The sequence below is a fragment of the Bacillus rossius genome, chromosome 2, assembly GCF_032445375.1.
Source record: "Bacillus rossius redtenbacheri isolate Brsri chromosome 2, Brsri_v3, whole genome shotgun sequence".
Classification (NCBI taxonomy): Eukaryota; Metazoa; Arthropoda; class Insecta; order Phasmatodea; family Bacillidae; genus Bacillus; species Bacillus rossius.
This window is the reverse complement of record NC_086331.1, coordinates 84,678,626-84,703,107: the sequence shown is the minus strand read 5'-3', so window position 1 is coordinate 84,703,107 and position 24,482 is coordinate 84,678,626. Positions and strand designations below refer to the sequence as shown.

Sequence of the window (24,482 nt, the reverse complement as noted above, 5' to 3'; positions counted from 1 at the left end):
ACATAGGCCTAATGTTATACCACTTCTGCTGCATAGGGAAAAAATGTTTAGGTATCTTGCATATTCAATGTACATTCACAAAATATTACAAATATGTACTGGTTATTCTTTAAGCCCAATAAATATTTTTCTTAATTTTTTTAATTTTCATCTCTAAATGCTCTTTTTGTTTCTCTATTTCCAGTTTTTTATTTAGCAGCTCTTGAATTCCTACAGTCTTGCGTTTTCTTTCTTTCTTACAATATCTGTCCAACTTCTTGTCCTCTTCTTCATTTTGACATTTTTACTCCAGGGCACCTTTGTACCTTGAAGCTTCTCCTCTGGCATATTTTATCATTTCCTGATATACTTGAATACAATTTTCACCACCAGCATTACTAACTCCATCCCAAACTCGTCGCAGGCCAATCAAAGATTCCTCATGGAGATTTTCAACAAGCATCTCCTTATTGATGGAGAATCCAGATTCCACAAAAGCATTACCATGTGAGAGAATTAATATAATTTTCACTGCAAGCCATTTATCTTTAAACTGTTCTTCTCCAATCAACATATCTGCAAAAAAAGTGTCCAATCTGTTATTGTGTACATGAAATGATGCAAGTTTGTCAGAATTGATATTAGTAACAAATTTGGTAAACTGAACACTAGGTCTATCAGATTGAAGAGCAGTTAGGTGCTTGGCAGACATAAGAATTTGCAAACATGTATCCATGCTTGTCCTACACTCTTCCTGTTTGTCCAACAATTTTCTAGGGTCCAAACAAGAAGCAGCTTTAACCATTTTGTATTTTATTGGGCTACGTTCAAGTTTCTTGGCAATCTGAACCATGCATGTTTTGCATTCTGTTAGGAACCTTTGTTTCTGAAGTTATTTTACATCAACCACACCTAACTCATGCTTTGCAGCAAATCCAATTTTCAACTTTGCGAGTGGAAGTCCCAGACTTACATCGTCCAAATTAATACTAATAAGCTGATATGCAGTTATCTTGGCTTTCAAAATTTCCATCTTAATGAAACGTCCCAGCAACTCTCTTAGCAAGTCCTCCAATTCCTTATGCAGAAATGGTGACATTGGTTTTAATGTTTGGAACTTCTTTAAAAATGGTTCAAGTGAAAAAGCCATTGTCAGGAAAAAAAACTCAGCTTAGCTAGCAACAAAGGATCCCTCAAACAATCCTTCACTTTCTCAACAAAATATGTAGCAGGTAATTAACTGGTCTTAAAAAATTTTTTCAAGTGAGGAAAAATTTGTATTGCTCTCTCACACACTGGGACATTTTCCAACCACCAACAAATCACAAAATTTGATCAGAAGAACACTGCAACTTGTAACTTGTCTGAAGTCTGATCGTCGAGCAGGTGAGTCTTTGAACACAGAATATATGGCCCTTAAAAATTGAACAACATCCCACCCGGTCTTTCTAAAACCCATTTGAAAGGCACCATGAACAACATGGAGACCACAAGATCCCAGGTCTAATATATCTGGATCTTCTTCGCACACCTTAGTTTTTGCATTCAATTTTTTCATGAACAACCAATTGACATTCGGCCCATCCATGGATACTTGTATAATTTTGGATAGTTCCACATCCTTTAGTTCCTGTTGAAACCCTTTTAAGAGATCATCAGCTGTAGAATGGCCTAAAAATGAAGAATTCCAGTACCTGGTCATTACTTGATTTTTGTTGACGTCCCATATACGTACAGCTATGTCCATTTGTTGTACCTTTTATACCCTATTGAAGGATTCATCAAAGCATGCAACAATGTATTTTGTGGATCTGATTTCATCTGTAAGTTTGTGGAAAAAATATGGGGCAAGTAACTAAGTATGCAGTCTTGGTACTACTAAGCTACATTTCTTGTGCAATGGAACTATATGGAAACATTTTAGCAAACAAATTGCTTATTCCTTGTTGGCTATTAAAACTGTCTTTTTTCATAACAACATGTAATGCCCACAATATTTCTGCCTTTCTGACATTACTGTCTCCCTGAAAATGTATTTTATTTACCATGCCTGAAGATGCCTCTTTCAGAGCAATGAATGATGATGATGATCCAGTTAACAATGAACAGGATGCTGGTGTGCTGGATGCTAATTCAGAATTTGGTGCTGTGGAAACTCTTGAAATAATTGATCCCTTCGTTTCTTGGTGATTTAAAGGCTTTGTTAAGTATGCTGACATAGATGCAGAAATACTGCTTGCAGTAACCAACTATTTTTGAAATTTCCCTTCTTGATGGCTCTTCACAGACTGCCTACCCATACTACTCAAAGAAAATACCTTTTTACACAAAATACACTTTGCACTATTTTCATCACCCTCAACACTACGTAGCCACTTTTTCCAGTCAGGAAACAGTGATCCATCTAGCCAAGCAGGATTGAATTTAGACATCGTGAATGTCACACAATTATCCACTCAGACTATCAAGAATAGGCCTAGGCCTAATGTAGAGTAGCAAAACACATTCGATACTGAATCGCTTAGTCTCACAAGTTTCACCGTGTTTTCATTGCACAATTAAGGAAACTGAGCTAGCACACACCCGTGAATGTAACCTATATTTCTAATGAGAAAATAATAAGAGGACCGCCGTTGATTTCTTCTGGGAAAAAAAACACTTCTCACAATTGACTAAAAAATTTCAAATATATTTAACTGCTTCTGTAGAACTCTTGACTCAGAATAACACAATGTGTAACTATTTTAGCGGTGTTTTTGTTGTGTTTGATAGGCAAAAATCTCGTCATGATACCATAATACTACCAACAACACAAATTACAGTGATACAAAAACACCACCACAGCTGCAGCACTTTTGAAAAAAAATACATCTAAATAAATGAAAATATGTTCACTAAACAATCTTCAAAAAGTTTCCAGCATACTGGATACTTCAAAGTTATGACACAAACGGCCAAACGTATACGAACTACGGTGCCGCCGTTTTCTACAACTGGCTTGGCGCAGCTCGGCACGGTCCGGGGCCGGCTACCATGAAATTCGGCACGTGACAGCTGTATGGTGAACCAAACTTTCCCGGGACTCGTGGCTTATCTATTACAGTAAACTCTCGATTATCCGTGTAAATTGGGACCTTCCGATGCCCGGATAATTGAGTGCCCATAAGAAAACCCGGATAATCCGTTTCACCACTTAAAAATGGTGTATTTACTGGCAAAAGAGTGTCTCTTCAGTAGAATTCTATGAGTACAAGCAAAGGCTTTGTATACCGTGTCCCAACTTATTGGACCGTAAACAATACTGGCACTGTGTTGCCACCATCCTTCTCCTGTCCCCTTTATTGCTACAGGAGGGAGAGCGGCGGCAGTCCCAACTCAGCATCTCCCTCCACCCTTTTAACGACCTATTATCCGGGGTCACTACAAAATAAGTGTCTGAACCACAGCACAATATTATACACCTTTTTTTCCCCCTTCCAGCTATTGCATTTTATTTTTCTACCTCGCGCGGCAAGATATTGTTTCTTGTTAGTTCCGCCTATTAAAATTAAGATGCACTTTACAGTCACAACTACGAGTATGGGATACTACGAGACCTTCGAAGTTACGAGAGTTTTGAAATGCACCGTCAGTTTGACTACGTAAATAATAATCCTAAACTAATCTGGTTATTACGAGTGCTTCCTTGTTGGCTCTTTCGTAAGAAAGAGTGATTTAAATGGCATCTTCAAACAAGGAAAAATACCGTTAGTTAGAAGGAAAAAAAGGTTCATGCAGTAAACAAAGGCTGCAAAGCGAGAGAGGGCCGTGGCTATGCTGGCGCAGGGGCTGTGGACCATGACTCGCACCTAGCTGTCCAGAAAGAATGATGGCTGTTGTTGGGTGGGGGTTTTTGGGAGAGGAAAGGGTGTCTGGTGGCGAACAACATACTCCCTTTCTCTCTCTGTCTCTCTCTCGCTCGGCGTTTTCAAGAAGCCCTCCCCCTCCCATTGTGTTACTGGCTGCTTCGGCCGGTACAGGGGAAATTCCTAAACCACCCCCCGTGTGTGTACGTGTGTACGAGAGCCTTGTTCCTTTTGTGCGTGTGTGAGACCTCGTTGTGTGCGTGTGCGTGGGTAGATGTTTTCATGCTTTTACATTTAGAAGGCCCTGCCACACTGTCTGATCTACTAGCAAACTGAAAAAGTTTTTCTTCACTTTTATTAATGTCTCGCACGGTTTGGATTACAATTTCATATTCCTGTACTAATTTTGCGGAAGTTTCTCCTTTTCTTAACCTGTCCACAACTTCTAACTTCTCTGCTATTGTCAGCACTTTACGTGTCCTTTTACCAGACATGATTACAAAAACAAATGTGCCTGGGAGAACTGATGTAAATAACTGCATGAAAAATGCCTCTTCCAGCCGTCAGGAGTGTGGGAAGGTAAAAGAGGTAGAGGGACTTTTTTTTAGCGTGGCGGGGCGCTTTGAAAAGAACGCTTGAAAATAAAATGAAAAGGTTGGGGGGAGGGGGGGGGGGGTTGAGCCGGAAGCAGCAGTCAAGGCATTCCTTTTTGGTTTAAAATGTGACAAATTGACGGGTGAAGGTGGCGGGGAACGAGGGTCTGAAGAGTCAGCAGTAAAAAAAAAAAAAAAAAAAAAAAAAGCACTGCGCAGTCGCGGCGTAGCTACACCCGTCATTTTTTTTACAACTTCATAAAAAAATCAAGCACGGATAACCCGAAAACCAGATAATCCAGGCCCGGATAATCGAGAGTTTACTGTACTTTGATTTACATGTACGACCCGCACCCCAACTTTCCGATTTTGTTTTTAAGAAAAAATGTGCTTGTGATACATGTATTAAGGCTAAGATCCTGAGTTTCTCGCTAGCGGGCAAAGACACGCGTAGTTATCTTTGTCCTCAACAGAGCGCATTAGCAGTACTGTTGAACGATGTAGCGACGCGCGGAAAAAGGAGGGGGGTGGGCAAGAGGACGCTGTTCTCAGAATTCTTATCGCCCAGCGGGGTGTCATGTTTACGACCGGTCTGGGAGAGGGGGGTGGGGAAGGGTGTACTCTTCCTCGGCGAGCATTAGATTTCCAATCCCTTTGCCTCAACAAAGCGCAAGAGAATAAATATTACTATTTTTGGTACATTTCAGTTAGAAACCCGTACGTAACCGAGTGCAACCCAAGGTAATTATAATAAATATTAATTTGGTGCACTATACATATACGATATACAAATTGTATGTTTTACTGCGGTGATTATGTGGCCAAAACTATCAAGATTTGGTCTCTTTTCCAAGAACGCTTGTTCACAGCTAACCGCTACATTCAAATAAGTTGGCCAGTAATGTAGTTTTCCTGCCCCCGTAAAAATAATAATAATAATTTTTAACTGTGTACTACAAAGGTTTTGCGCTCCTACAAATTTTATTTCTTTACACATTTTGTCACAGGTGTGTGCGTATGTGTATTACACAAACAGTTGAACGTTGACCATCTAATAGCATGACGTTATGTTGCAAAGCGGTATTATTTGCTATATTTGATATCTCATTAGGACTGTATTTTTCTTTGCAACTATATATACAGGTGAAATTTTTATACTATCGGAGAATATTTTGTAGCTGAATATCTGTCTTCAAAATATTGCAGGTTATTGCATTAATTTTAGTGTTTTAAATGTATTATGTTTTTAAGCATGTATACATGAGGCTAGAGCTAGAAAAATGTTTGGTTTCCGTTTTTAGCTGACCTGCAGCTTATGGCTTTTGATTACACTTCCTTTTTTTATATGTGATGTTTAAAAACGATGTTATTTGTAAATGTCCTGACATTCGTACTTCTTGTAAAAAAACATAATCATATTTTCGAAAAATAAGCTATCATTTAGTAATTTATTATTGCAATATAAATACGTGTGTATGCCAGTCGCATCTGGCGAAATGAGGAGCTCCTTCACGCTATCCCTACTGGTGACGTCAAGCATCACTGGTAGTTCGTATTTTATGTATGAACTGGAAGTCAAAGAGGCTCGAAATAAACATCAGTTGTAACTAATAATAATAATTTAATTCTGAAAGGGCCACATACTCGAAGAATCGCCTTCTCTACGCAATCAAACGTGTTGGAAGTAAAATATCTAAGAAGTAGGCTACACGTCATAGGTTGTATAAGAATATTTCGGAGGGAGCTAACCAAAGGATATTTTATCAAGCATACAGATAAAGTGATTTTTTAAGAGTAGTAAAATCCCCCCCCCCCCAACACCACCCACAAACTGACGGATTTATTGACACATCCGTACATAAAAAACACTGCTCCACAATCTACACCTGAATCGTCTTAGTGGGGAAAAGGTGTACATAAATTACGATCACTGACTGAGGTTATACAGAAGGTAATCAACCAGAGTAAGTGATTAGGAGCAAGGAATAATAATCCAATAAATATGCCATTGATATAATTTAATGATAATTTTTACTCACGTTTTAGAATTTGATATTGCTGAATAGCAAATTTACATTTTAAAATATTGTAACAATGAAAAATTGCGAACCAATAAATATTTTTTGCTGAGTATATAATTTGATTATGTCTTAAGACAAATAGAAACTAGATATTATGAGTACAAAATATTTGTAAGTAATAACAATTTAGATAATAAAATACTTACATTCATACAAAATACAAATATTTTTTCTTAGATATACAAGTATAACTTCAATTCATTTTCGGCCAACGAACATAAAGTTATGCTTTGGGCCCTGATAATAAATAATACCTACATAATTACATTTTTACTTTTCACCAAAAGTACATGAGGTACAAAAGTCAACAAACCTTAAAACACAATAAAAATATACCCGGTATACATTATATTTTAATACAAACACCAATACAATACTAATTTTAACTGAACATTTTTTGGAGGTATGCATAATTTTATTAAAATTAATCAGAAAGTAATGCAGTTACATGTTTACAACCTTGCGTACTTCACTTGCCTTTGACGAATCCGGATATGTTCAATGTTTAGCCAGCCGAAAAGGATGTTTGGATTTTATTTTTAAACACATGTGAAATTAGTCCTTTCTTTTAACACTTCATCGCTGTCACGTGAATTTAAGGCATCTTACATAATTATTGTACTTTTGTTTTGTAGTAACGATCGGTAGGCTAAATATATACATGTGTTTGTTGAAACTTCGTTTTAAACATCCATAAATTAATTTTGTCAATTTATTTATTGATACCAGTAAAATACAAACTAAATGATATTTATTTTACGACCTCTTAAATTATTTAAATGATATATAAAATATGACCAAATTTTTTTCAAATGAAGACGTATTTTCAACTGGAAGTACGCGAGAATTACACAGATTCATTTACTTGCGTATTGCATAGCATACTTCACGTCCATTTCTGACAGCCTTGCGAAGTCACTTCCAAAGTATCTACAAGTATATTCTTCAGGCGAATTCGGACACGGCATTATAATCTTCCATTATATCTAGAAGACGTGTTCTTACATTTGCTTGGAGTTTTCAATTATTTTTTTGAAATAATAAAGGCAATTTTAAAGTTTAACTCCATTTCAGAAACACTTACGCAATATATTTGGTGGTTCTCTGCAAGTGTATTTTATGTTTTATTCTATTTCGATAATGAAGTCAATCTGAATTTATTGCCTTTTTTTTCAGATTTGTTTGTACATTAGATGTATATAAATATAAAAATGTATGTAACAGGATGAATCTACAGTTATCTATAATGACTTAGTTGGTTTGTTCATTAAAAGCCTTTCTTTTTTACTGTTCAAGTTGGATTCCTTTATAACTCAAAATAAATTATCACGTAACTAAAAAATGAATAAAAGAGCAAACTTCTGTTAGTATAAAGGTGTTAATTTTATGAACATAATGTAATACAATTTGTTCTCTAGATAAGTAGATTTAGAAGTAAGACTTAATATATCAGTCGTTACCGTGGTACGACTTCCGGAAAAGTTTTACATATTATATATATATATATATATATATATATATATATATATATATATATATATATATATATATATATATATATATATATATATATATTTTACAGAAGGTACCGGAGCTTGCAGGTTGCGCAGAAAGGAATTGTATTGTTTGCGAGAGTTCTCTGTTGGCAGTAACACCTATGATATATGTTTGATGTTCTGTTTCCAACTCATCGTTAAAACTAAATTTTACAGACTGATTATTATCCTTTGATTTAAAATCTAAGTTATTTACAGTGTTTAAAATATGCTTTCTTGCGTTTAAGAATATTTCGTATTGTTTGTATGATGTTTGAGTTACCCGCAAAGATAATGAGATAGTTATTTTATACTGATTCTTTCGCGGTTTTTTTTTTAAATTTTAGTCTTGACAATAGGGAATGAATTATTCAGGCTTTGCTAAATAGATAGCTTATGCTTTATGTCATTAAGATCAAACTCTTCTGTTTTTGTGCATTGTATAGTATTCCTAGTTTAGTTAATTTATCCAACAATATATTTATACAGTCAAGGGCTTAGATGCTTTATAAAAAAACTCAAGTGATTCATAATCAGTTGCCGTGTATAGATATAATTTGTAGAAAATAAGCAGTATATGTTTTACTGCTTAGAGTTGATATAAAACCATGTATAAAATTTGAAAGTATTTTGTACTTTTCATACTTAAAATTATCATGCAATGTTCAAATATTTTTCGATATAAGTAAGGACACATGTATAAAGCGAATACATGTCGTGTCAGGCTATTTCACACATAACTGTAGTTTTTTTCTTAGAGGTTTGGCGAATTGCGGGCATGCAGCAGTACGGTAACTACGTCCTCATTGGCCCCGTCAAGTGCGGGAAAACAGCCTTCACCGACCACAGCCAATAATTACAAGAAAAATCTACATTGTTTTGTAAAATACCTTGACACGAAATGTATTCGCGAAATACAGGTTTCCCTAGATATAAGACGTAATTGCTCTCTGACGATAATTTTCTTTACTGGTATTTGGCAGGAGAATAGTTTTTGTAGTCTTGTGATATCCATTCTGAAAGAATTCCAATAATGGAATATGTGTTTATTATAATTAATGGAGAAGTGTATATACTATTAGCAAATGGATCATTAAAAATGTGAAAATAAATTATAAAAAATTACAAATTAGTCTACTGCACATAAATCACAGATTTTAAAAAACCAAATTTACTATAACATTCAAAATATTACAGAGCGTGCCATGTAGAAAACACGGACGCATGTTGCTGTCTAAATGAAATAAATAAAATACAAGTCTGCGGCTTTAAATATCAAAGAAATAAAATGTTTCATAAATATTCAACGCTTGTCAGGGTACAACCATATATTACACTGATAGGACATATTTTTTCTAGTACATCATACTGATTCCTAACCAGACACACATATATAAATAATTTGTGTTACACTTCAATTAATTTGGCCATGAATTAAACCTGATAAATAAACAATGCAAACAAGCGAAACTCTACAGAGTATCGTCAAATAAAACCGGGGCCAAAAGTAAATCAATATTTTAGTGCTCAATACAATTCGAAGGAAATGGAAGATTTTTTGTAGTATTATAAATGATCATACAAGGATTGCTGATTTGGTTTTGTATTAATTTTGAGCGTAAAACTACCCCGAAAATATTGAATAAATTTTTCAGTTAAGCTGCATATAAATTGAACTGGTTTGCTAGCTGTCTTGCCATCGTAAACATGACTATGAGTCTGATTGGCCATGTTGGTGATAGGCACGATTTTCAAGGCAGTCTCCCGATATTATATGAAATGTGTTTTATTTTTATACAAAATGAAGCACGAATATGTTTTATATTTCTTGTGTGAGATACCAGTTGCAAAGACTTTGCAGTTTGATTTTATGGGTAGTGAATCAATGGTATAAAATAACTTCATTTATTTTTTCCCGATAACATCTTTTTGACATTAGTATAATTGAATCACTCGCCAAGCAGAGATCCTTATTTTTTGTAGTCACGAAAAAAATTGTTTGTATTCAATATCAGCTAATAACTTACTATTGCTTATGTCATCAAATACATTTACAGTACTGTTCAATTTGTACAAGCATGAGAAGTAAACAATAATTTCTGCAACAACGTTCTTCCGAAAGAAGGTATAAACCGATTTTAAAGGTGCGTCCCTATTTCTTAATTTTATTTTTTTAGTAATTAGAAAATAAAAATCGGTACTTTTCCGAATTTACTCATTGAGGCTGCGACCCAAGTTTCAAGTTTCTAGCCCTTTTGGTAGTGGGTTGGAATTTTTATAGGCCAGTGTGTGAGCGAGTGAATTACTTTTTGCATATTCGAGCAAATCAAAACTTAGGCAATAAAGTTTAATTATAACAATTTCACGTAAGCTAGAAAGCTCAAAGGCTGGTAAAACAATAGAATTTTATTTCATATAATTCTAGATCAATTTCATCTAAGTATAACACACCCATTTAAACACATTTTATATACATAATAATTTTACTTCAGCAAGGTCTTCGGTTTCTTGTAACACAAATAAAATTACCTAAAAAAATTACTGGACATACTTACAAAAGTTTTTAGATTGTAATATTTGCCAAATAATTTAAATAAATCTAACTGAAAATGTAAGAACACAATATAAAGGTCTTTAAAATTGTATTTTGGAAAATTACCTGAATGTTTATTTGCTAAAACTCCTCATTTCACTTGTTCAGAAGTATTTACATGTATACATATGCGTGCGTGTGTGCGCGCACTTGGAACTTATGCTTCTTTGATAATTTATAGTTGCAAATAATGTAGCGGAAGTTAAATTGAAAAATATATAATTCTTTCTGGCCAATATTTGTTTACAAACATAATTTTACATGACCCCAGAAGAAAAAAAAAAAAGAATCACCACTGCTTTGTAATTGTGTTTCTAACGAACTTGTGTAACTAACGAAAATGTTTAACTGCTTAAGGTTAGTGATACAATAAATGCTTGGGTAGTGAAAAATCTATTGTTAAAAACCAAAGGTAATTTTAAACGACTTTTAGTTAACCATTGTTCAACGACAGCATCGAGAGATTGGCCCTTATTTTTGTATCGTTATATACATAACTAAATCATTACGGGAGGAAGTTGCCATAGGCGGCTGGTCCTTCAGGTACTATTTTTTTTAAACATCTCTATAGAGTTGCAATAGTAACTATTAATATTTTGATCATAACTCATTTATGTAACATTACACCCACAGCCCAGAGGTATAGCCCATTCTACTAGAGCTAAAGTCGAGGTACAAATATAATTAAAGAAACACAATTAAATAAATATAACTAAAGAAATATACGTAATTAAATAAATTTATAGAAAATCATTTTCATTTTGCAAATAAATTTTTTTTACAATAATTGAAATATTCTAATAAAATCTTAAACATTATTTATTTGTCTTGAATGTACGATTCTTGAATAGAAGTATAAATAATAATTTAATAATTTAAATTGATTTTGGAAGTTATATTATTATATGAAACCATTTTGCTATTATTGTAATACACCGTGATTGCAGGATTCATTCATGTGTTAAGGTAAAGAGTCATATCAAAATACATAATGAAGTCACTAAGATAATATGTGAAATAATGTTGTAATAAAATGTAATGTGCGACGTTCACGTAGATGCCCGTAAACGAAACAGGTTAGATATTATAATCATATTTAGCACTTTAGTATTTCCAAAATAAGTTTTTTTTTTAAGACGGCCAACTATTATAATAAATCTCTATCTACTAAAACAATTCAGTAATTGTAGTTAGATGATTTTAAATAAAAAATATTCTATGAATAAATTTGTCACGACAAGTGAAGCATATTAATAATAATTTACATCACTGAAAAGCTGACAAATATATCTACAGAAATTGTCGACAACGTGAGACGGTTTTCAATTCACTGATTACTATTGCTGATACTAGTGTTGTGTTTTGACCGTTTCGAAGCGATAATATTCCCGCCTGAACTCCTGCGATATTAGAGCCATCTAGTGAGTAAACTCGGAACTAATCGGAGCTCTAGCGGCAAACTGTTGAACTCGTTCCTTTCATCAGCGGCAAGTGACAGTTAAATCACAGTATTTAATACTCAGATTATTTAAAATCTGTACGTTGTATTAAAAAAATTACTAGACAGAATTGTTCATTGTACCTCCTTTAAGTTGTGTGCAAAGTAACAGCCGTGTACCGTTAAAATATATACCTAATATTTTGTTTTGAAAATTCAAAACTAAAATTAAATAAGAAAGCATTTTTTGAAAAAAAATTTATCGTCATATTTACAAAATTCAAAGTTTTATTTACAATTCTGTCTAGTATGTATTTTTTATCTACTACGATATTCATGGGAGAAATAATTTTCTTGGAGGCTGCAAAACTAAGGATCTTAGCCTTAATCAATATATAAATATATATACACACACTGTGATTGCCGCACAACAAATTTCCCTGAGTTTTCCCTGTGTTTTTGACCCATTTCAATTTCCCTGGATTTTCCCTGTTTTCCCTATCGTTGGGAACCCTGATGTGACAAATGTTGAGAGATAAATAAAGAAATAAAAATAAAATCACTTATTTTTTAACAACAAACTCCTGAAAATGAACTTTACACTTGAGAGTTCACTAAAAGTTCAACACAACTCAGTGTTTATGGTTCATTTTGTGACTAGAGAGGTTGTGCCAGCCCTTATAAATTATTAATTTATTTGTTTGTAATATGAAATTTATTTCAATAAATTAATGTTTTGCTAACAGAGCATCTAACATATTTGTAATAACGTAATAAGTCACTAAACAACATTAATATTACAAAAATGTGAGTTTAAAAACTTCACTAGACCTATGTACTATTCACATATATGTTAACTTAGCAGTTTATTAAAGATTTCAGATTATACATTGAACCACTCTCCTTTTTTTAGAACAAATAATTGAGAATCTTGTATTTTTATATTATATAAATACCCCCAAACATTTCCATACTAATTCATAAAGTGTATTAGTGGGAAACATAACAAACAAAAAATTCATTACTGAAAATAATAGTTTTCATACTTACTGTCATTAGAGCCTCGGTACTCTATTAGAATCAGCCCCAATATGACAGCCAATACTGCAAGTAAGAAGAAGAATACAATCCTAGCACATATATTTCCTTCAGTTCCAGTATCTTTGTGGATATGAAAAGTTTCTTCTGGAGATAAGCTGCTTGATTTTTCCTCAACGGGTGTGCCAGTCTCTTCTGCAAAAAAAAAAAAAATAATAATAATAATAATAATCTCATATATCATTCGTAACATTTAAAAAAAGATTTTTTTTTAATAATTAAATATTTTTATATTTATAATTAAATTTGTTATTTTCCCACCACACTTTAGCGGTGGGCACGACCTATACGACAAATGTGGTCACCGCTAATATGTGGACACTCCACCCTGCCGGCACCAAGAGCTGATAAGCTATACCAGAGGGGAATATCAGCAATTGGTCAACAGACATAAAGTTAACATACCATATACTTGCAGTGACCAGACATATACAGACATATACAACAAACAAAAAATCACACAAAAAAACAAAAAACAGCAACATCTAGAGATGTTATAAATCACAATAACAACAAATAATAAAAAAGAATAAGAAAATTAAATAAGAAAATTTACTGGAAATACAAGGTGATCAATACAAATATATGGACACATATCCCCGTCTGTACCAATAGCAAGCAAAAACATTCGTAATTGGCCAACATACAAGGACAAGAGTACCACATATCAACAGTGAAGACAACAAAAAAAACCAAATAAGAACACTAGATAAAGAAAAAAAATAACAGTGGATAACACAATAAAAACTAAAAAAAAGTAGAATATGTCTATGATCAAGGAACAGGAAAACGTAAACAATTTTCTAAAAAAAATTAGCGATTAGGAACATCCGTGATATCATTGATAAAGATATTAAAAGCAGGGGTGATACAGTACCTCCCTGAGGAACACTGGAACTAGCATTGAATAAAGGTGAGTTATGATTATTAATAGATACAAAAAAAATTCTATTTTTGATGTATCTGGAAAACCAATTTACATAACCATCACAAAAACCAAAGATAAATAACTTAACAAGTAGTAACGATTAATTCACGCTATAGAAGGCCTTTACTAGGTCGAAATTGCAGGTGTCAGCCTGTCCCCTTTTTTTATCACGGCATTATAGATGGGATTAAGAAAATAAATTACATTAATTAGTACAAGTTGACATTCCTGATCTGAACCCAGGTTGATTACAAGATAGTCTATTACTTACGTCAAAATTAAGAATTTTGAATATAATTTTTTTCAAAAATTTTAGAAAAGCCTTTAAGTAAAGAAATTGATCAGTAATTAGTAATATTCAGTTTGGTTCCATTTTTGTGAATCATGATCACCTTGGCTATTTTCCAATTACTAGGATAAACTTGCAATTTAAAAATATAATTAAATATATTGAGCCAGTAGCAGGTTGGAAGACGGACGTTTTCAAACAGCGCACCAAGACACATTGAGATTGGACCAAGGAGTGCACTTCACCTCCCTTTTCCCCTCCCTCTACCACTCCTTAATGGTAACCTCGATGGAGTCGGGTTTTTTCTGGAGACACATCAGCGCATGCACGGACTGGTTAGGATGTTTTACTTAGAGCTGTGTCAAGTGCATTAGCCTCTTTGTCGTCGAGCACCCGATGGGGCTGGTTGGTTTTCTTTAGCCTTGAGGTGGGTCGTAATGCACGAGAGCGACACACCTGGGTAATTCGAGCATTGCTAGTTTAGATCGCGAAGCTAGAATCTTGCTTCTTTTGGTTTCGCTCTTGAAAATTTATGTAGCTATCGGGATTTGTGCGCCTGTGAAAAACTACTCACACTTTTTGGGCTCGTACAGCCAGTAGATCAGAGTTTTGGGCATGAACTTACCTACTGACAGAAACATTTGCATTTTGGCATATGCCTTGCGAGGCGGAATGTTACTTATGTTGGCATAGGTTCGGTGTTTACTTTGGACCTTTCTGTACTGAACCAGGGTTGGGTTTATGAAGGTAGCTGTACCTCCGTAACTTGTGAGCAGGTCATGTTGGCACAGGGAGGCACGTTTTACTGTTGAAACCGAGCATGCAAGTAGCAAAGCTCGACAGAGTTTATCCCAGTAACACAATGCTAACACTTGCCATCGTGGATGGGGTTTATGCTAGTAAAAGACGTGATGCATGTGGTAACTGATACATGCAGAGGGATTACTGGTACATTGTAACACAAGACAGTGGAGTATTGTTGTGCCACACACTTCTATTTGTATTAATGGGCACTGTAAGAAGTAAGTTTTGTCGAATTGGTAATTTGTCACGCAGAGAACTTGAGAATACAGGTGTCAGTAAAATTGTATAAGGTTGTAAATTGTCATATGTCACCTATTATCTCACGCACAAGTATGCAGTCAGGTGGGATTCAGACAAATGAAAAATATGTTTAATTTAGCGAAAACGTTGAGATCAGCATCTGTGTGTTCGCACACATGCAAACAAATGAAATAGTGTTTATAAGACATTTTGTTAAGTATCTTTATTTGTTAAGGTCAAAGATTCTATTTGCATTGAACTCTTTAACAGAAAAAAGATGGTCACAAGTAAGCGTAATATTCTTTTAAATTTTGCATGAGTCTCGTACAGTTGTATGACTTAATCCAGTTAAAGCTTGTGTGTTTGTTTTCGAAAGTCATAATAAGAGACTTTAAATTGTATGAATTGTGTGATTCAATTGTCAAATCCTCAATGGCTGTTTATTGTTCTATGAATAATTGCTTTATTTATTTTATTATTAATTATGCAAGCAAAGTTAACATTAAAAGAATAATACATTAACACGATTTTAATTTTGATAAAGATTCTCCTTTCCTAGGGTCATGAGTATATACTCCAGGTGCAGAGAATCCTTAATGCTAAACACTAACATGAATAATACAGTTCTCATGCTTTTCTGTACACCAAATTTAGAGTATGTTTGAGACTTTGCGTTACGAATACGTAGGAAGTCGTTAAGAGGCCAAATGGTACGGCCCAGCGGCATACGTGCAGATATAAAAACATTTGGTCCTTTACACTCCATAGCCGCAACGGAACTTGATATAGCTGATGTTTGTACAACAGCCGATAGCTTAGTCAGACCTGCGCATATCTCTTCCCCCCCTCTTATAGCTAACTGTATACCACGGTACATCTGTTTTTTACCGAGTTGAAACAGACTTCATGGCATCATGCCAGGCTTTTTTTTTGTCTGTGGCATTTTCGTGCTAACTGAAATTTACAGACGTGCTATTCAAGAATGGGGTAGTAAACTTAACATAGCGCTAAGTGAATTCACACAATTCAAAGACGTACTAAGTGAGGGATTAGTGTACTTTTAATTGCTTGGAATCACTCCAAAATTGACGAGAATTTCAAATTTTGACTTTTTTGGTATGAAATTACCTTGATACGGAAAATTCTGTTTTTTTTTAAGTATAGCAAAGATACATTAAACACGATGTATTAAAATACTGAGTATGTGAGTGTGGGTAGTCAGCCATTAAGACTGTGTGGTGTGTAAAAAAAAAACTTGCAATCTTTCCAGGGAAAAAAAAGTCTGTTTATGGCTTATATAAAGTCAAGCTAATCTATGAAGACATGGATTTGTCTAGCAACAAAAATGAAGGAATAGTACACCCAAAATGCAGGCTATGTCTGAAAAAAGTCATTACGTTTCTTAAAAGATTAAATATAAAATGGACAATTTAATCAGTGAGAACGGATATCCGAAAATTCTGCTAAATGATTTGAGATTGGCACAACTTCAGCTAGAAAAATGTAACCTGAAGATGGCCCAAAATCAACCTGAGCAGACAAACAGCAAACTTTTTACCCAAATAGCACGTCAGGAACTATATTTTAACAAGAGCATGAGGGTTCTACTCGAACAATAAAAAAAATGAAATAAGCGCACAGTACAAACTCCAAATAAGAACCGACGAGTCAGCAAGTTTCGGCAGCTACAGCATGAATTGTATGAATAAGAAAAACTCAAATTCTAATGGATTCACAACCATAGCACAAAAGTGGAAACAAAAGGAATATAAGCCCATGCAAGTCAGACCTCGTAATGTAAATACACTAAAAAATATCAGTAAACAACCTCCTTTAAGAACATAAGTATTTACACGTCTGGGCTCACAACTATTTTGATAAGGAATTACACACAAAATTTTAAAACACTACATGACTCATATGCATCATTTTATATTATGGTACAAGAGAATAAATTATCAAAATATACAATAGTTTTCTGGGCTAGTGGTAGTGATCAGTCCTTTTTACAGTAGAGTATTTCTAATTTGGCTAAAAGGAGTCAAGATAAGTAAACTCTTCAGAAAAAAATAACAGTCAACAAACCCAAAATTACCACCGACCACAGCCACTAACATTGCACTGAAAAAGCAGCAAGATAACCTGCTCCTCCCAGCACTTATGCATGCTGGCTACAAGGCAACCGCAAAAAGGCAATGAAGTTTTTAAAAATCATGCAACTACACATGCGTCAATAATATGTATAACAGAAATTTAGCTAATGATTCCTGTACTAATTCATTAATAATGTTAAGACTTTATTAAAGACTGAGACATTTGAAAAAAATGGTTTATCCAAAGGTGGTGGCCTACTTATTGCAGTTAACAAAGGTCGGAGATGCTTGGCTTATGTGCTTGTATTTGGCAGTCTAGTTGTAATAAATTTAAATGAATACGGCCTTAGTGGTAGGCTAATGATGTTGAGTAACCATTTTATTTAGTTGAGCAGTTCTCTGGTATAGAGTCCTTGACCGTAGTGAGAATAATCAAAATTCTGGTCAAATTGAAATGGAAAATGTTTCCTAAAAAAAAAATTATATCTGTGCAGTTATCTGGATTTTTACACCTAGGACTCATGCAGGAAGTACCGAGCACTACAAAGTCCATGATGTAAATGTCATATATATTTGAAAATTATAATCAATTTTTCTGAATTTTTTGTGAAATTTTTATTAAATAATTAATTCTGGGTATCAATAAGTTCGAATGTACACTAGGAACTATTTGACACGTACTTTTTATTTAATATTTATTTTTAATAATTTTCACAATTTAATTTTCAGTTAACTTTTTTTTTATATTTTAGGTAAAAATGAGATTGAGGTGTTAAATTTCACTTCATACGTCAAATATTAGCTGAGGTTAAGGCTTATACCCAGCAGGCAGAGTTTAAAGTTGTTTTGCGGATATTTCAAGACACAGACAATGTTGAGAAACAAAAATGTCAAACTTTCCCTCAAAACCTTAATTTTTCATTCGCTATCAGCAAATTTTTTGACTTTTGAGGAATACTCAGTTAATTTGGAAGGTCAAGATCACCATTACGACTGCTTGTTGTATCCGAATCGTGATGATAGTCAAGTTTTAATGGTTTAAATAATCTTCGTAAATATATCAAGATAAATATGCATTTATACAAATTTTTTGATACTATAGTCAGTTTTCTACGGCAGAAATATTACCTATTTTTTTTTTTCTCGGTATGTTTCTATTTGTAAAATTCTTACCACTGTCAGAGAATATTGACATTAGTTTATTCGTATAAGAATCATCCTTTTAAGGTAAACTAAATGGAAGTGTGGATAAAGGCGCTGCTCAATACTGCAAGTTTGAGGGTCGCAGGTTCAAATTCTCCTACATCTATGAAATTTTTTTTTAATCAAATATTTTAATGAACCTTCAATAGTACTAACATTAAGAAAATTTTACAATAGTTGTAGCCAATACCAAAAAAATATAAAATATAACCTTTAGCAAGAGTAGAGTGCCTCGCAGGTGACACTAGCATAACTAGTGAACCATCGGGCATTATTGTGGATATAGAAGTCAAAGGTTTCTGATCATGGTCGACGAGCTCCAGATCATAGGTATCAAGCAGCGGACATGCCCGAACATGGCCAAATTCTCAAGATTGGCAAGCCATCAAGCCATAGTCCCATAAGAAAAACAATGTTCTTAACAAAGCATTTGTGCACATACTATTGTGGCCTAAACCAAGGCCACAAAATATTCTGGTTCATATATTTTATATTATGTTATCCTATGTATTTTAGTCTGTAATTAAATTTATTGCAAGTTTTAATATTTATTTACGACAACTCAAATACTATTTTACGTTCGCAGCAGTTTCAGAAGTCTGCAGATATTTAAATTATTTGGCTTGTTACTTTTGGTGGTCAGTAACTTGCAAATCAAGCTGCAGTGGTGAGTACATGGTAAACTAATTAGTGTGGGCTTGTACAGCGCCAATAGTGCTGTGCCAGTTTCGGACTGTTGTTAAGTAGCGCAACAGAGGCCCGACCAATGGTGATAGTGTGAACAAAAAAAATTGGTGTGTGACATGGATGAAGTGTCTGCTCGAAGCAGCGAGGAAGTTGAATTCGGGCCAGGGAGCTGTTAACATGCAGGCAACAAGGCCTGCGCACGCGAGCAAGTATCGCAGGCAAATTGAGTAACGGTCGTCGGGAGTGTGCTGTGACGTCTTCAGCCATGGCCATGGCCATAGCGTGGACAGTTATGGTGTTCGTTGCCTTACAACATCTTCACAATGCAGGACATATGCCTTTCAGAAGAGAAATTATAAGTTGCAATATTTCAATTTTATTTTGTTCGCATCCACTTTACCCCAGAGCCAATGGACAGCAGTGCAACAGGTGAGATATCGAACTTTGCCCAATTTAAATTCATGGTCAAGCAGGAGAAATGCTACGATGAGAATCACATCAATGTTTCAATTTAAAATTGGTGTGTAATTTTAGGCAATTACGATTTATAACAGACTTGTGTCATTTTTCTGCCTGTACTACAAGCCCCTTTTGATTGCAGAACTTTTAACTCCCATTTTATGTGTGTTTACAAGTTTGGAAATATGTTAAGCTCACTGAAGATTTACTATTTAACAAATAAAAAAAAAGATTTGGTACCAAAGACAATGTGATATAGAACTTTATCAGACTTAAGTGATTTGCTAGGAAGGCAATATAGTTTGAATATTTAAATGATTTATACTGATGCACCGTGGCGTGAACCAGCTTATTCGCACCAAGTTACAAATGGCGCTCGTAGAGTCCCTGTACACTCCTAACTATTGTACAAGTGTACAGAACTGTAGTCCCTTCTGCTAGGGACAGCTAGACAGAACTAGTTGTGTTTGTTAAGTATTGCGGTAAATATTACAGTATAGTATGAATGATTGCTATACGTAAACATATGAAAATAAATAAAACATATAAGTCGGATATCACATTCGGATCTGCATCCATTTAATAATTTATTTTTATCTTTTAGTTTGATAACAAGTTTATAGTGACGTTGGCCAGTCAGGCTCCGAACAAGTAGACATTAGATCTTTGCATGTTAAGTAAGACAAGAGTGCGGGGAGCTCAGGTCCCACAAAGATTATAAGCAAGTACAATAACTCAGCGCGATATACTGCGCTATAAAAGTAGTTACAATTCACGTTTTACAATGTTGACTAGTATTAAGTACAAAAAAAAGAAAAGTATTAAGTACAAAAAGGAAGAAAGGTCCCAAACTAACATTACACATTACGAATGCCTGGGGTAACATATGGCGCATACTACATGCAAACTAGAGACAATAAATAAGCGCCGCGCGGTGCTACGATAAATACGTTAACTCTAAAATATATAAGAAAAAAAACATATCAGGGGACAGACTGATGCTTATAACCAAAGTGGCCAAAAACAGTTCATAGTGAACAATGTAATATGTCCCTATCCAGACGTCGGCCCGTCGGAGCGCTTACCTTACACGTGGCAGTGCGCAAAGCCAAAAAGGCGGAAAACAGCAAAATCGTCACACTGGCAGGAAACCCATTACGAGAGCACTTAAGGTGCCTAAAGCAGAATTAAAGCACATACCGCAAACGAAAACGAGAAACTATCAGACAAGCCCAAGCAACGAGCGTGAAAAGCGGCGATGCAAACCGCGTAAGAAAACATGCTACAGAAAATACCAAATTAGGGCGAAAAAGTTGGGGTCCCAGACTAACCTAGCAAAACCCTGCATGATGGCGAAAGATGAACTTTACGTTACTCACTGGGATCCCACGACTGTATAACTTACTTTACACATGGCCATCTCTTGCCCACACAAAGAGAAATTTATTAAAGCCCTTCATGTAGCGAAGTCTCCCATGGCGCCGTCCTAGCCTAACAAGCTAACTGATTACATGCTTAAAGTATGCTAAGCTAAAGAGAAGAGCTGCCAGGGCACAGCTGACAACTGCTTAAATAGCCCCGCATAGAGTGCGCTGCGTTCGGAGAGCTTCGGCGGGAAGGCTGAAAAGAGCAGAAGGGGGAAATAAACTCTCTGGGGAAGGTGGAGAGAGGAGAGAGGAGAGAGGGGTGGGAAGGCTGTAACGTAGCGACGTACGAGGTGGTGGGCCGCTTCAAAGATAATAGTTCTTTCTCGCTGATGTTTAGGGAATCATACAATTTACATTTAGCCATTAAAATATCATCAAGAACATACTGTTGTGACACCCACAGCATTTTAAAAGAGGCTGACTAAAAACTTGAGCTACTACATGCCATCCCACACCCACCAACATATATGGTTCAGCCAGCCAATGGAATATGATAACACATGCAGTGGCATGACTTGAGCATCCATCACTTGTCACAACACCATATTTTGAAGTCTGTCGTTGGCAGGCCCGTAGCATGTTGAAAATTCCATGATAATATAGTGCTTGAAAGCAGTGCCACGAATAGATTCCAACACCATCAAACTCTCCTCCTGCTTCCATGTTGTTATTTAAACCATCAAATGGTGTGCAAAAACAATTTCTATTATAAATTTAACATTTGTGGATATAATAATTTTTATACCATTTTTTTTTTTTCATTTTTTGGTGTATATTTTTTGATTAACTATGCAATTTCAGTAAAAACAAAATCAATCAGGGATATGTTAATAATCAGAGATTGCAAGTCTACCATGAATAATACCTAATTTGTTTATGTACAGTATGTAACCAGTGTTGTGTAAGCATTTTTTCACATTACTGAGAAAACTTACACCAAATTTGAAGGGTTCTACAGCTACACAAAACAAAATCACTTAAGGCGTTCCCGCATAATACGTTTTCCCGCTTATTAGGTTCATAAAATTATTCTCTTGATCACTTCCATATACCATGCGTTCATTTTTCCCATTCCTAATGTTTGCGTTAATAGATGCTTCCCACATATAACATTCAGCATTTGTAGAAAAAAATAAAATAATAATGTTTATCTTTAAACTTTTGAAATTTACGTATTTCCAAACAATAACGAAATTATTTGTACTGCACATGACCGTTGAAAGATTTGTAACATGCCACACACTGTTAGAAGTGTATTTTCCACTCAGGGAAAAGACGTTTAAAGCTGGAACACTTGAGAAATTCTCAGATTGCAGGAGGCGATGAATTTCTGTGAACTAACTCATGAACTGTGCATTCGGGAGTTGAATTTGAAGCGGAATTTCTTGTCCTAATTCTTGAGCCCCATCTGTAACCAGTATTCCCATAAAATAAGGTTGGTTAACAGGCGGCTGATGCTGGGCGAGGTTAAGCCCAGGTAAAAAGAAAAAGGAAAGTGTGTGTGGGGCGGTGAAACAACTTACCTAAGCTGCGGGGTGAAGTAGATCAGGTCAGTCCCTGAAGATGGCCAGGTGACATGCGGCGCGGAAGTTCGCGGTAGCCATGAAGAATAATAAGTTAAGACAAAAAACTATTTCAAAAACTAAACTATTTCGGGTAGCAAAAAAAATTAAAAATTTAGTGCTAAGACACATGGCTTTGTCGATAACCGACTACATGCTTTAGAGAAAGCCATTCACGACTTTTCAGAAGCGCGTTGTCTCGGGCTGCGAAGAAAGATGCGCCCTTACAGAGTGCTGCCCGCAGAATCGTTAAAAATGGCGCCGGCTCGCCTAATTAAAACTGCCTTTGGTCGCCTATCCAGGGGAGGGGCTTTGGAAAACCCGAAGGGAACCCAAATTGTTCCAATTGGAGTAGCCGCACTCTAGCGCGCCCTGGCGAGTGCGCACGGAACTACAAGCCCCAAACGACCTCTCGACTTGGATGCAAGTCAATCCTTAAGGCCTGGCTTGGATAGGAGGGGACTATGCTGACCTCTGGTGGAGAGGCGATGGAGCATGCCCGGTAGTTGGCGACACTCCCGCGAGATGTCGTGAGGATGCAGGACCGCGGCCATCTGGGGCGCGAGGGGCTGTGGCCTTCATCCCGGGCATTGGCGCGGCTGTGGGTTATGACCTCCGTGGACCAGAAAAAAAGAAACGACCGGTGACTGACCCGGAGGCTGGGCTGATGAACGGAACACCGTTTCGTGAGAGGGACAGCTAACTTCAGCACAGCTCCAAGAAGAGGAGTTAGCATCTTTGGAAGCAGAGAACAGCTTCTCTAGTCGTGCTACCATCTAGGGTGAACAGCTCGATGCGTGACGCCTAGCAGGGTCCAGATGAGACGCTCACTGGCCCAGCATGTCGCCAGCAAACCTCAGCCTTAATCGCTGGGAACGGCGTTGGGAGCACTAGACTGCTAAACAAACTAGCCTGTCGGTACACTCGATAAAACAAATCTTGATGAGGAATAGAGCAGTGGGACATCATATGGAAGATAAAATAAAAAAATTTAAAAATTTCGTAAAATTAAGTAAATCGTACATTTGTGCCTGAAAGTAGCACTGAAATGGCACAATACATAATAGATAACCCGCCAATAAGGGTTTTTAGTTTGCAATTTTTTAGCTGAGATTTTAAGGTAATCAAGCATAATAAACAGTTAGTGTTGTAAAACAGTGCATAATGGCATCTACAAGCAGTGGAGGACCCACTAAACAGAAGGCTTTATTGTTTGAAGAAAAAAAGGAAATAATATCGGTAGTTGATGCAAATCCTTTGATATCAAGAATGAGTATGACAAAAAAACTCGGAATGCCGCCATATACTTTGAACGGAATCATGATGAAGCAGGACCAACTTTTGGCTACTAGCGTTTCGTCAAAGTGTATAAAAATGAAGGTTGGTATATACACAACATGTTCCAGATAGTGTAAGAGCTTGCGGGAACTGGACAATTTTGTGATGTGTTTGTCTGAAAATATGTTAAAACAAACAACTATTAGCCAGTAATTTTCAAAACAGTAAATTTTAGTTATTTTTTTTACTAGTGTTGCTTTGATAATTTTTTTTGTGTTATTGAATTAAAGTTATTTTAAATAATTCAGATTACTGATATACTTGTTTAGTTTTTCCAGCACTCTGATGAT

At 35.4% G+C, this 24,482-nt stretch overlaps 1 protein-coding gene across 12 annotated transcripts in view; it reads right to left on the bottom strand.

Annotated features, from left to right (window-relative positions):
* The window catches only part of LOC134529422 (aspartyl/asparaginyl beta-hydroxylase), a 191,283-nt gene that overhangs the window by 143,987 nt on the left and 22,814 nt on the right, over positions 1-24,482 (bottom strand). For all 12 annotated transcript variants that reach the window (XR_010074571.1, XR_010074574.1, XR_010074573.1 and 9 more), the window contains one exon: positions 13,115-13,297. Coding sequence is in view for 7 of the 12 variants with exons in the window: in XM_063363480.1 (XP_063219550.1) it covers positions 13,115-13,297 (183 nt within the window). In the remaining 5 variants the exon portion in view is untranslated. The remainder of the gene's footprint in view (positions 1-13,114; positions 13,298-24,482) is intronic.